The following is a 13,211-nucleotide window of genomic DNA, read 5'->3' as shown; positions in this document are numbered from 1 at the left end:
AAGATGAAAAAAGAAAATTAAGCAAAAATGAAAAATTAAGCATTTGTTTCAAAAAAAAAAACCACCCATGGAAAAGCCATTTTCCAGAAGCAACAACCATTTCAAAACTAAAACACAACATCTTTCTGAACCCACTATTACATATTACATAACCGAGAACATCATCTTAAAAAAATTTTAAAAAAAATTTTGCCCAAAGATTTAAGTGCTGTACTAAAAAGCTACCGACAACCAAAAAATACAAGCCACCAAATAGAACGGACAACACTCACTACTTACCTATATAGAAATTGAAATCAAACAAGTAAACATACATCATAAAACAAAGTAAAATTCATCCAAGCCAAGAATACAAACCCAAATTCAAATTTGGAAACAATTAATTTTGCAGTAAATTCAAATCGTAAGGTTCTTTATCTCTTACCTTGCCGATGAGGATTTCATTCATGTGAGGTCCATAAACGTAGTGACTCCAGAATCACCAGCGTAACGGATGAGTTCGATCACCCCTAACACATCTTTGGTGTCCCTAAGAATTGTATAGTTGAAGAGGATATAGAAAAACATCATGCCAAGAGGTAAAATCTTCTTAAGGGTATTAAGCTCTATACCCAAAAACTTGGGTGGCTCGGGCTGGCGAAAAACTGGCTGGCCGTCGGCTCCTGTTGCAGCAGTAGCAGCCTCAGCCCCGCAAACATTGAATGTTCTATTTTTTGGGATAATTAAATTAGGCTTTGTGGCAAAGGCCTGAAATTTTTGGAACCCATTAAGATTTACAGAGAGACCTGAAAATGGTTTGTTTTTCAAGGGATTGAAAGGGCTAAACCTATGCCTCAAACCCTGCTGTGGTGGATTGAGCAAAGCCCTGGTTTTGGGGTTTGAAGGTAAAGAAAGAAGCCCTTTTGTCTGAAAAACAGCTTGCATTTTTTCTTTTTCAGCCTCTCTTCTTGCTCGTTCCTGGCTCCAAACGCCATTTTTCTTCTCGGCAAGAACCAGAGAGAGAGAGAGATAGCTGAGAAGAACAATGAGCTGGAAAGCGAGCAAAACCAACAGAACAGGAGAAGAGAAGGCTCAATTTTCTGATGTCTGACAGCAAAAGTAAAAGCTATTGTAAAATGACTATGTTAGACATGAGTTGAAAATATATATAGTGCATTCAATGAGTATTTTGAAGGAGCAAAATGTAATTAAACAACACAAAATGAGCTGGCTCCAAAAATAAACATCACGTCTCATTAATGGTTCTTGTTAATGCTGCAAACACTTCCACTGACATTCGGCCAAGGCTTGCAATAAGCAGATGAAAAGTTAGAAGGACAAAAATGCCCCTGAAGTGAGCAGATGAAATTGCAATGAATAGGAACCTCCAAACGTCTTCTTATAAGATATAAAGATTTTGAGGGATGAAAATGTAATTAAACAAGAAAAATTAGCTGGCTGGTAGAAATCAACATCACATCTCATTAATGCTTCTTGTAAACGGTGTAAAACAGCCAATGTTCCACTGACATCGGCTAAGCCTTGCATAAGCAACAAGCCTTCCACCATAGAAGCAACAGCCTGTTGTACGAGCTCCAATAAAAATAGCAGCTGAAACGTCTTTCTACAAGAACCCAAAACGGGAATGAAAAGCAATGAACAGAGCAAGAACCCAAAACGTCTTTCTACAACATTCGGCTAAGGCTTGCAGCAGATGAAAAGCTCGAAGGACAAAAATGCCCCTGAAGTGAGCAGATGAAATTTTAAGGACAAAAATGCCCAATGAACAGGAACCAAAACGCCTTCTTATATATTATAAAGACTAGGGGTCGCTTCCCACGCAAGGCGTGGGAACTTTAGACCTGTTAGCAAGGTTGCTTACCATGGAAAAGTAGTATATATTAGTAAGGTGTCACTGAGTTTAAGCAATTCCTGATTTTCACTTTTCTGTTTGATGAGCAGAGGAGAACTGGTCTGAGTTTTTTATATAATTGATTACTGAGAAGTAATGAAGACAAAACAAACTTGATTAAATATATAGAGAATTATGCACGGGTGAGGGAAGGGAAAATGTTGAAAGAGAAAAAGAAGCGAAAATAAGAAACAGATAATAATAGCAATGCGGAAGTTGTATACACAATCTATAAGCGCAATAAGTGTCTTACAATGAATGAGCATGAGCAATTGCTTTCACTGCATGATGTTTTAGGCTCTGATATTAAGTGTGAGCAAAAATCAATAGAATGAGTTTCCCGTTATAAAAGTAAAAGAATAACGTCCATGCTGCTATAAAAAAAAAAAAAAAAGCAATAACTGACACGCTAGTTCAGGCTTGTGTCGTGAACTATGTGTTACACATGAGCTCAAAATGCTTAGTCCATTCAAAGAGCTCCAGTTCTGATTTCCTTTCTGCAGCACCATGAATCTACCAATTACAAAATTGTCCGTGAGCAAAGCTTGTAACAACTAAAAAAAATCCAACATAAAGCATTGTCAACGAAAACATTTTTTTTATTCTATAATAAAGAGATCATGCATCTATTGTGACTAACTGTGAAATGAAAATGATGCATTTCTCAATCTTCATTACACAAGGAGGAAAGTTTTAGTCAAAGTAACAGCAGGGGAGTTGGTATGTGGAGAAGGTGCGAGTATAATAGCATAGAGGTAGTAATAGATGGGAAAACACTGAATATCCATTATGTTGATGTAATCTAAAATGGATGCAGCAGAAGAAATAAGAGTCTGTATACTTCTGATGTAGAGAAGAAAATGAAACAAGAAGATTAATACTTATGAGTTATTGTACAGCATTAATGAGATTTTATGCTCAGGTTAAATCAGTGAATAGTGGCATCCAACATTCCTAATGCTCAAATTGCAAGCATCTTGCTCATAGTGTCCTGATGCTTATCCAGAATAAATTTTTCCAATTGCCGTCTATTAAATAAGGCAAAAAAAATCAGGGAATCACTGTTAAATGAGGCAAAAAACTACCTGAATGCATCAACAGGGGAATCGCTGGCACATCTGATGTCAAAGGCTCCAGCAATGATATGGCCTCGCTCAGACCAGTACCAGCACATGATATGCCAAACATAAGAACTGGACTATGATGAACATGTGGATTATATGATTCAGAGAGCAGGGAGACGATTTGAGGAGTCTACATTTTAAGATTAGCAACTCAATTAGATGGATTGTTCAATATGTGCATTTTCATCGATCCTTGTAGAAGGTTAGAAAAAATTAAGAGCGAATACATCATATGAAAAGTTGTTTGGAGAAGTAAAGCCTTGTTGTCAAATTCTTATAGCCTAGAACATAAACCATATGCAAGTGCCAAACCTGAACGTAAGAGAAACTAACCCAGTGCCAAAACTGCAGTGTGCCTAACATTGTCACTCAATTCTGATGCAGCAAAATGCAGCAGCTGTCGAATGGCCTTGTTGTTTGCAGTTCTACTGTAAGCCAATGCAAATGCATACATTTATCCATAACGTAGTATGGGGTCTTGATCCCAAGTTATCTGCTCAATCAGTGTATCAGTTGCTTCTTCTGTTCCATAAACTGTCAAGAGCTATCCCCAATGCCAAATCGTTAGAAATGTCCAACTGACTTTTGATTTCTCTTTTTCACAAAAAGAGAGAATTCATTTAGCTTTTAATTTTAGAAATAGATTATAGACATTAAGCAGAGATGTCCGAGTAAAGGACATTCTTTAAGGTAGGTACTATGTTGAATAACTTGTAGGAGACAATTTTTAAAAAAGGAGGAAAAGTGCAAAGATAAAAATAGGTACTTTTTTACTTAACACAACAAGGCAAATACCTCAGCATTAGCGCTTGTTAGACTATCACACAGGAACTGATTTATGCCTTCCCTATAGTAGACAATGCTTGTGTTTCTCGTAGTGCTGTTGCGCTAAACTTAACCTAATTTGTAGCCCGGGTGAGCCAGTTCTGAGAGTTTAAACAAATACAAAATGTTAGATAGAAATGACTACGTTTATCATTATGCAACATATAAAATGATGAGCAAAGCAGGTGCACAGTAAGGTGCTGACGGTTCTGACAGCATGCATAATGCTATTAGCGTATATAGTTGCATTATGACAAATATTATTTCTCATCTCAACAGATTGCTTTATTGTGTTGAGAATTAGGACATGCAATGTAATATGCAAAAAACCAACAATTAGTCAAATACTTCAAAGAAATCTAGTAAACTGAGAAACTATCTTGGGAAGGGAAGAAAAGAAAATAGGGAAAATGCCTTAGTTATAATAACTATATAAGAATTGCAATGTCAACTGTATGGAAGTCTCTCCAGACAGTATTCCTTTTATTTTTCATAACCTCTCAGCATAAACATCTTCCTTGAGACTGGAAAGTTGGTCCTTCATTTTCAAAAGAAAAGCTTGGTGTTCATTCTCTACAAGGTTAAATGCTATTTGAAATCCCAATAAAGCATCATTATTGCTTTCTGTTCTTAAGAGTTTCTCAAATACAGCTGCAATGTCCTCTGGTCTATCTAAAAAACATGAGAAGCTGACGTATGCTTAAATAATGGGGTGATGGCAGTTTTTGGAATACTCTAACAAGAAGACGTTGTATCTGCATTAAAGTAGTTGAGGGTCAGAATTTCTCAAATTTTGACATCTAATATATTTGGACTAATGTTCTCTAGAATTAGTAATAAGGTTAACAAGAATGAATTAGAATTATGAACAAGGTTAACAAGAATGAATTAGATAGATATAACCACGTCACACTAATATTTTCTAGAGCTGACAAAACTGTGAGAGACCTGATTACAATAGTATAGGGTTACTTAAATGTTGTCACTTCTTATAACTGCTTCCTCAATCTTATCCAATCTTTGGTATTTTATGGCTATTCTCACAGCTTATTGATGTTTTCTATTAGTTATAAACCTACAGGGAGGTCCAAAAATGAGATAATGAGAAAAAGTTTAAATCTATAGTGTAATCTAGCATTTCAGAAGTTTACATACTTATCAAGCATCCTTTCAACAATGGATTTTGATCTTGAATCTATCTTTGCTGCTTTATTTGACTCAGCAGCCTTGGTCTTGAGGTCAGGACATTCGTCTATAGCTTTAGCTGAGACACAAAAGCATATAATAGAAAAATAAGTAAGACGTGCATGCCATGGTTAAAAAGAAATGCATAGTTAAGTTATGTAGTACCAATGCCACTTTATAGTCAAAATTTAGTATTTATCTAACCATGATTTATTTGAAGGCAGAATTCAAGAATAACATCCTACCTAGAATACTTCGGACATAATATGCATCTTCTGATGACAAATTTACACAAATGATAGCTCTTAGAAATTAAGATTGAGAGCCTTAGTTATGAGTTGGTTTTCCTTTAGATCCTTGAAACTTTCAATTTTCTACCAGTCTGCCATGCTGGATCTATTTCTTTCTGATAAGGAGGTTAAAGAATGGAAATGAAACATTGGTTTCCATATTTTGTATGATACCAGTCTCTCATGAGGGACTTGTTACGTTTACCAAAAGTCATTCCCAAGGTTACCTAGATTCTGAGCAGTTCCAGAACGAGGAACGATTGGGGATCATAGAATTCTACGCAATCTAAATGCAGAAGGCTGGGCATAAGGTTCTTTGGGGTACTTAGAAGGGACAAAGTTCAATACTCATGAAATGGTTCTCTAGATCATATCAGAAAAATCGCTTTTTATGCAATTTTCTAGATAAACTATTCAAACATCAACATTTAGATAAATAATTATGTGAAATTGTCTGATAAGACACTAAAAAAAAAGAGCATGTATTCTAGGAGCATAACTTGACTCCAACTTTCGAACTCCAAAAGTGGAATTCCAAATCGTCAATAATACTTATTAGAATTGCACTTATCGAATTCAAAGTTCATCAAGACTCGAGCAATTAATGGTAACACAGTAGTAAAACCTAGATGTGATTCCTACATTTCTTTTATTCCATTCCTATTTATTTTTAAGTCAGATTTGGTCTTCAAACTGATTAAGAAACACTGCATCATTTTTTATATCATGGCTATCATAAAAGAAGGTAAAACAAAACTTAAACAAATAGATTTGGACTTGTCTCAACTTTTGAGACAACATAATGATTTGGAGCAAGGAAACATATTAGTTATTGATTATGTGCTTAAGTTTCTTGAGCTGTTTGTTCAACATTCAGTTGTTCCAAGTCCTCGAAAAATAATTAATACATAAAAGCTGGTCTGTAGTATGAAATTATGAAGCAGTTGCAGGAAAAGAAGTTTTTATCAACTAAAGGATGCTTTTTGAGCAAAGATGTCAAGGTAAATCAGTACTTGAGTTATGGGAGGTTGGAAATGAAGAAATTCAAGTGATAAAAAGAGCACTTAATGGACTCAGCTGAAGCTTTCCTATATTCTGAACTTGCAGAGACATAAAACATGAAACTTTCCCATGAGAGAAATTATACAAGTGCAAAAGACCATATAAAATGAAAGCTATATCCTCTCACCTCCTTGATTGGTCCAGAAAGGAGAGCTAAAGTTTCGGAATCTTCCTTGGTCTCCATCAATAGAGCTGCAAGCTTTGCCTCAGTGCGCTAACGAAGGAAAGTTCACTTCTCATCACGTGTCTATTGCACAATTTCCTTGCATAGGGCAATCTGAACATCAGATGCGGCAGCTATTTTGGCCACCGTATCAAGAATTCCACAGATAATTTTTGCAGCTTTTGCTTTGGGGATCAAGGAAAAGAAGGGCCGAAGTTGGATCAAAAGGTTCTTAAGTTCCTTTGTCTTATTTTGTAGAGAAGGATGTCCAACTTACCAGACAAAAGATGTATGAAGACGCTTACAATTTTGTCGAAAGAATTAAAGGCTAAGCTGCATCTCCACACAATCAGTGCCCAAGCCAGTGGACCCTGCAGTTATGTGAGGAGTCAAGACATAAAGAAGCAAATCTTAATGCCATTTAGATGAAAACAAGGCATCTCCAGATTGATTGCTTACCTCTGCAAAAGAGAAGCAAATCATGAAAAACTTCTCATTTCTAGGAAAACAAAGAAGCATGACCAAGAATAGTGTGTTGGCGTAGTAGCAGAAGTCCTGAATGGCAAAAGAAGTACATAGTGACACAAGAGAAAGTACATTTTGTAGGAGATGAAGTCTACACTGAAACAGAAAAATTCACAGATAACATGTACCATCAGAATTCCAACTAAACATAGAGTGATTTTGTCTAATTAAGACTCTAGAACCTCTTCGACAAAACATCTAAATAACCGAGATACGCAAAACAAAAAATATTCGTATAGTTAAATGGGCCAAAACAAGAAGTTGCAAAACAGGAAGAGCTTACCAAGAGATAGTAATGCCATTTCTTGTATCGATAATAAATCCACCGTAGAGGAACAAATATGATAGAGAGCAAACAATATGCATAAGGGACATCTTGAGGCCCTGCGCCACAATAGAAAAGAACCACAAAAACAAATTAGCAAATGACAATCCACAAGGCCTAACTAATTATTCGAGGGATAAAGATAACTGAATTATCAAATCTCAAGAATGTAATACTCACTGGCACCCAACAGAAAGCAGAATGTTCCAAACCCAAGAACACTCAACAAATAAGTCACCTATCAACCCAAAAAGCTCCCAATCAGTGCAACCTAAAATCGACATCCCAGGTCACCAAACCATAAGCAAAGATGCTAGTAAAAGTAAATAAACAATGAATCCCGGAAACAAATATGAGCTACAAAGTTGTTCTTTTAATAGCTACTGAGACCATCTGACAAACATATGGTGGGTTTTGGTCGGTCAGTTACTTGATTACCTTGTTGATGAATCTTTCGTGCTCTTCAGCCCGTTTGGCAAAGATCTGTTTATTATGCATCATATGGTGGGTTTGTTGCTCACATGTCAGTCATTGCCCTGTATTCTCCAGATGAGGCAAATGTTTGTCTGTCCTGTATACACTTTTAGTTCATCAAACCCGCATGTGGGCATTTGCATCAAGAATTCAAAGAAAACAGCTATGAACATTCATGTACCAATGTGGACCATCTAAACCTGCAACAAACTGATAATGAACATTAAAAATTCGAACTGGTAGCAGGACCAGTTTTCTTGACTTGCTAGAAAGCCTCAGAAATTTAGTCACTCATTGACTAACTTGCTGTAGGATTATTCCAAGTTTATGCAAGAAAGGAAGTTATTATTCAAATTCCTGTCAAGTCATTTTCAGCAATTGTTTCCATATCTGCATGCTTTTGTCTCGTGGTCTTTCATTTTCGTCCAGATAATTGATGCTCACAGGTTTGTTTGCAATGCGTGTTTGATTGCTTCGCACAGGTTTGTTTTCGTTTTTTGAAATAAAATTTATTCTATCTTTTAGTGAGAGATATTGAAGCTATCGTCTGGTGCTTTCTTTTCTTGATCTTATTCTTTAAGTTGCAACTCTAATCTTCATATTAATGGGACAGAACTACTGAGGAAAATTTTTTGGCTCATTTGGGGATCCGGACTGCAGATCTTCCAAAATCTTTTTGACTTTCTAGGGGTTCTATTATTAGTATTTCCTTCTGAAACATAATGCAGTTTTATCCAATTGAGGCTATAAGGTGTGAAACAAAGAAAAATTACTCTTAAGTCTCCTCTGACATAATAATATCCCAAAATTTATCGTTCAAGCCACTTTTCAGGACTTGCAAGTTGTAGATATTAATAGGCATCATAGATTTTTTTTTTCTTATTTTCGTGGTGGATAGATATTATTGATCCTTGTTTCTTGGACTGTACAGTCTTTATGTGATTGTGCAAAGTTGTGAAACACAAGGCATTGGTGAAGTTTGAGATATTGGGTCTCACTCCAAGTCAAAAATATGTCTTCTGAAATAACTTTTCTGAAATAACACGTTTGGCAAAGTCATTTACAAAGATCTGTTTGGTTTGACCTGCTTGCTTCGACAACATCTCTTTCTTTTTAGCCACTTTCTGCGCAACAAACAATTTCTAGATGACATGGAACTACCCAAATCGCATCACAAACTGCAGAACTAAATCAGATACGTGGGAAAAATTAATACCTCTGATCGATCTCTGAGCCTTTTCATTTGATTCGCCATTGGAGTCCTCCGGAGAAGAAGAGTCTCCGTTGCTATACATTTTCTTGCTCAAAGACTCTCCTGTGTTTTCCCGCAAGTATGAAAAGAAGAAAAAGGTGGTGGTGGTTTTCCGTGCTCCTCTCCTTCGCCTGTTATTTTTGTGGGTTTGAGTGACGTATATATAAAACTGGATAGTACTAAAAAAATGGCCTGCTCCTTTATTGTTAGGGCCTCTGGAGAAGATGAAGGAAGATGAAGGATTGGCAAATATCTGGTAATAGATAGAAATGGCCTCAAAAGGGCTAGTGGCTTCAGAAGCTTGTGTTAAGTGAAGCAGCGGTAGCTGGCCGGGAAAACATAAAAGCAGATATGGAGTCAAATAAAGAACAATTTCCATAACAAAAGTAGAAGGCTATCGTGAAAACACAGAGAAAAGGGGATGAAATGCAAAGAAGAGTAATGGCCGACAGAACTCAGAGGGAAAACGGTCTCCAAGAATGGGTAAAAAGTTAAAAAGGCTAAATTACGTAAAAAGGCATAGTTGGATGGAAACCCATCCATATAATTAGAATCTAGAGGGCTAGAAAAGTAATAAAGAGCTATTCTATCAAATCCTCCCATCACATCTATCAAATGTCCAAAACACTCTCCAACCAATATTACGATCTCCACATTCTACTAAACCTCCGGGTAAGACTTGTAATAAGGGCAAAAAAGACATATTGTCTAAACAAATGCACCAAGCAGTTGTACCAGCTGCAAGAAAAAGAATAAGCAAGAGGTTGAAACGACAAAATTGGCCCCAGAAGAGCAGATGAAATTGTAATGAACAGGAACCACCAAACGCCTTCTTAAATCTTAAAAATGTAATTAAACAAGAAAAAATTAGCTGGCTGATAGAAATCAACGTCACATCTCATTAATGCTTCTTGTAAATGGTGTAAAACAGCCAATGTTCTACAGACATCGGCTAAGCCTTGCAATAAGCAACAAGCAGTTCCAATAGCAGTTCCAACAAGCAACAGGAACCTCCAAACGTCTTCTTATAAGAGAGCTGATGAAATTGCAATGAACAGGAACCCAAAACGTCTTCTACAACATTCGGCTAAGGCTGCCCAAAACGTGTTCTACAACATTCGGCTAAAGCTTGCAGCAGATGAAAAGCTAGAAGACAAAAATGCCCTGAAGTGAGCAGATGAAATTTTAAGGACAAAAATGCCCAATGAACAGGACCCAAAACGTCTTCTTCACTTGAAAGCGGCACCACTGTAGAACATTTCTAATGCATATGCTTCTTATGTATATGTAAGGACAATTCTAATGACCTCCAAATTATTATGTTTACCATAATTCTTGATTTTTTTTCATGATTGTTAGGTCTATGACCTTAAATGATGAAAACATCATTTAATTCAATAATTCAGTTGAATTTATTTTTGATCTTTCCCAAAAGTGTAATTTTAATTTTAATTCAGATTCAGAAGTTTAATTGGAGTTTAATTGGAGTTTTAATTCTCCATTCTTAATTTAACTCCATCTTTTGATTGGAGTTGAATTTTAATTTTAATTCAGAAATCTAATATTTCTATATCTATGAGTTGCGATTATTATGTCTACAATAATTTTTCATTTTTTTTATGATTATTAGGTCTATCATCATATAATTCAATAATTTAGTTGAAGTTTATTTTTAATTTTTTCCAAAAGTTTAATTTAATTTTCATTCAACAGTTTAATTGGAGTTTAATTCTTTAAAAAATTAATATTTTTAATTGAATAATTTGGGAACATCCATTATCATTTAATTTAACTCAAGTTAATTTCAAGAGGAGATATATTTTTTTCTTCCCAATCCACACAACTATACATACAATCAATGTGGGGTCCACGGTCCACAAGCAAGAAAGCAAAAATCTCCAACGTATATAGTTTGTTTGGATTGTAAATTATTTGAAATAGTTTTACTGTAGCACTTTTTTGTGATGTGATGTATGTGAGATAAAAAGGTAATTGAGAAGGTAAAAAGCTGTATTGGAAATTGTAATCGTGATGTAAGCAAATATATTTAGGGAAATAACCCACTATCCAAACAAACCTATTAGGTGAAACGTGAATATGTGAAACGTGAAGGAGCCTGATGGCCCTGAACCACAATGAGAAGCAGAATGTTGCAGTGGAATGTTAAAGTGGGCTCCACAGTCCAAAAGCAGTAAACCAAGAGTGCAACGTACAAAGCACAACCATCACAAAGTGCACTCCAACGTACAACATCCTCAAGCATGGACTTCACGGACAAAAATGCCCCTGAAGTGAGCAGATGAAATTTTATGGACAAAAATGCCCAATGAACAGGACCCAAAACGTCTTCTTATAAGATATAAAGACTAGGTAATGACTTCCCACGCAAGGCGTGGGAACTTTAGACCTGTTAATAAGATTTCATTTGTTATTGTAATATTTTTTAATGGCTGATACGATGCTATAATTCAAAAGAATAAAGTCATTGGAGTATTATACAAGAATTGTTTGGTAATCGCTCAAAAGAAAGAGCCAAGTATACCATTTACATATACAGCAGCATGGCTGATTCAAAATTTATTGCTGAAGCCACTGCAGTGCTACATAAAAGTTGTCTGATATATTCAAACAGGAGAGCCTGAACATCAAATTGAGACAGAACAGATTTATCACCATTTTTCATGTGCACAACAAATTCCAGAAGTTCTTCTGATGCCCATTCAGTCTTGCCTGGTGAAGAAATGTCTTCACCGCCTCCTCTGACAACCGCACCAGCAGATTCCTCTTCATTAGCAACAGATCTTAATCTCACCATAAAATCCACTAAAAGAGACACCAAATAGCCCCACCATATCATGAGCAAAGTTTAATCAAAAGATTCACAATTTTACAGCAAGACAATTTTTAAGACCTAAACCAAACAATCCAATTTTGCTTGGAAAACCAGACATGAAAAGCAAAAGCAAACATTAATCTGTTAAAGATGCAATAGTGCCAAAACAGAATTGATGTTGAAGGGTTAAAGGAATAAAATTAGTGTTGTTCAAATAATTACATTCTAGAGGGAAAAAGAGGTTTATTAGCCAGAACCTTTGGCAACCCAATTCACATTCTCTCCTTGAATGGTAATAGCTGGTATTATGGGCTTTAAAAGAACCAAATAATCATTAGATGCATATGGTGAAAACTCATTGTAGACACCAAATTTTTAGTGTATTTTTTATTTACTATTATTTTTATTTTTCATGTTAGTTTTTATTTTACTTTTAGTCTTTTATTTTTATTTTAAGTCATTTTAACATAGAATTTTTTGAAAAAAAAAGAGAAGGAAAAGAAGAAAAATTATTAGCATTTTGTTTTTATCTTTTATCCCTAGTTTTGTTCATTTTATCTGATTTTATTTAAATTGTTATTTTTCTTTATTTATTTGGTTCATTATCATTAATTAAGTTATTTAAAAAAAAAAAGGGGCCGCACTTGCATGCGGCATGAAATCATTCTCACGGGAGCTTGTTTCTGGTTGGCTTGGCTCCCAACTGATCGGATGGTCCTAGGATGCCCAGCAAACCTCCACTCTCATCCTCACCTTTGAGGTGAGGGTTTGAGAGTGGGTGTTTGGTATAAATAGAAAAAGAAACGCATCTTTTGAAAGGGGGAGAGAAAGAAAAACAGAAATCAGAGGGAGGTTTTTGGATGACGGCTGGGGGTTAAACAAGAAACCAGAGAACTGGGTTGGGGGCTGAGAGTTTTAGGACGGCTAAAGAAAGATCTGGCAGGACGGCGGGGCTGAGATAGAAAAAGAAAGAAGCGAGAGAGCTAAAGAGGAGGAACCTGTTGGCGGCTGGGAAAGAACCAAAGGAGCGAAAAAAAAAACCAGAAAAATAGAGGGGAAGCTCTCGGTTGAGGGCTAAGGAGGAAAAACCAGAAACAAGGAAAAGCATCGGGCAAAGAAAAAGAGAAACTAAGAGCTACGGGTAAGGTGGAAAAAGGCTGGACAATAGTGGAGGAGCTGAGGGACAAACGCCGCCACCCACCACAGATCTCCTCTCTTCCTCACGCTACCTGCCCAAGCCACCTCCAGTCTGTACCTGCCGC

The 13,211-nt window shown here is 36.1% G+C and overlaps 1 protein-coding gene and 1 long non-coding RNA gene across 5 annotated transcripts; both read right to left on the bottom strand.

Moving 5' to 3' along the window:
• Nucleotides 1–2,066: 2,066 nt before the first annotated feature.
• Nucleotides 2,067–6,409, bottom strand: LOC113750241. Of its 3 annotated transcripts, none has more exons than XR_003464648.1 (6): nucleotides 6,329–6,409; nucleotides 4,996–5,104; nucleotides 3,811–3,941; nucleotides 3,328–3,559; nucleotides 2,977–3,145; nucleotides 2,067–2,404 (listed from the first exon to the last, which is right to left on the bottom strand). It is a non-coding gene; the product is annotated as an uncharacterized LOC113750241 (long non-coding RNA). The 3 variants fall into 3 exon arrangements; XR_003464649.1 differs by lacking the exon at nucleotides 6,329–6,409 and adding an exon at nucleotides 5,271–5,305; XR_003464647.1 differs by lacking the exon at nucleotides 6,329–6,409 and having other exon boundaries at nucleotides 4,996–5,260.
• Nucleotides 6,410–6,633: 224 nt separating this feature from the next.
• On the bottom strand, nucleotides 6,634–9,519 carry LOC113750240 (uncharacterized membrane protein C776.05-like). Of its 2 annotated transcripts, XM_027294237.1 has the most exons (6): nucleotides 9,081–9,519; nucleotides 7,829–7,961; nucleotides 7,571–7,628; nucleotides 7,349–7,449; nucleotides 7,000–7,095; nucleotides 6,634–6,911 (listed from the first exon to the last, which is right to left on the bottom strand). In XM_027294237.1, exons 2-6 carry the CDS (start codon nucleotides 7,889–7,891, stop codon nucleotides 6,762–6,764), a joined length of 468 nt encoding a protein of 155 aa, XP_027150038.1. In that variant the 5' UTR covers nucleotides 7,892–7,961; nucleotides 9,081–9,519; the 3' UTR covers nucleotides 6,634–6,761. The 2 variants fall into 2 exon arrangements, with proteins under 2 accessions (XP_027150038.1, XP_027150037.1); XM_027294236.1 differs by lacking the exons at nucleotides 6,634–6,911; nucleotides 7,000–7,095; nucleotides 7,349–7,449; nucleotides 7,571–7,628 and adding an exon at nucleotides 8,046–8,064 and having other exon boundaries at nucleotides 7,909–7,961.
• Nucleotides 9,520–13,211: the final 3,692 nt, after the last annotated feature.

This window comes from Coffea eugenioides, chromosome 10 (genome assembly GCF_003713205.1).
Source record: "Coffea eugenioides isolate CCC68of chromosome 10, Ceug_1.0, whole genome shotgun sequence".
NCBI classification, from domain to species: Eukaryota; Viridiplantae; Streptophyta; class Magnoliopsida; order Gentianales; family Rubiaceae; genus Coffea; species Coffea eugenioides.
The sequence above is the reverse complement of the archived record's forward strand: the minus strand, read 5'-3'. Positions and strand labels throughout refer to the sequence as shown.

What these genes read in the sequence shown, in the direction of transcription:
- LOC113750240 (XM_027294236.1), bottom strand. Translation starts at nt 9,495, where the DNA reads ATGGAAATTGTTCTTTATTTGACTCCATATCTGCTTTTATGTTTTCCC.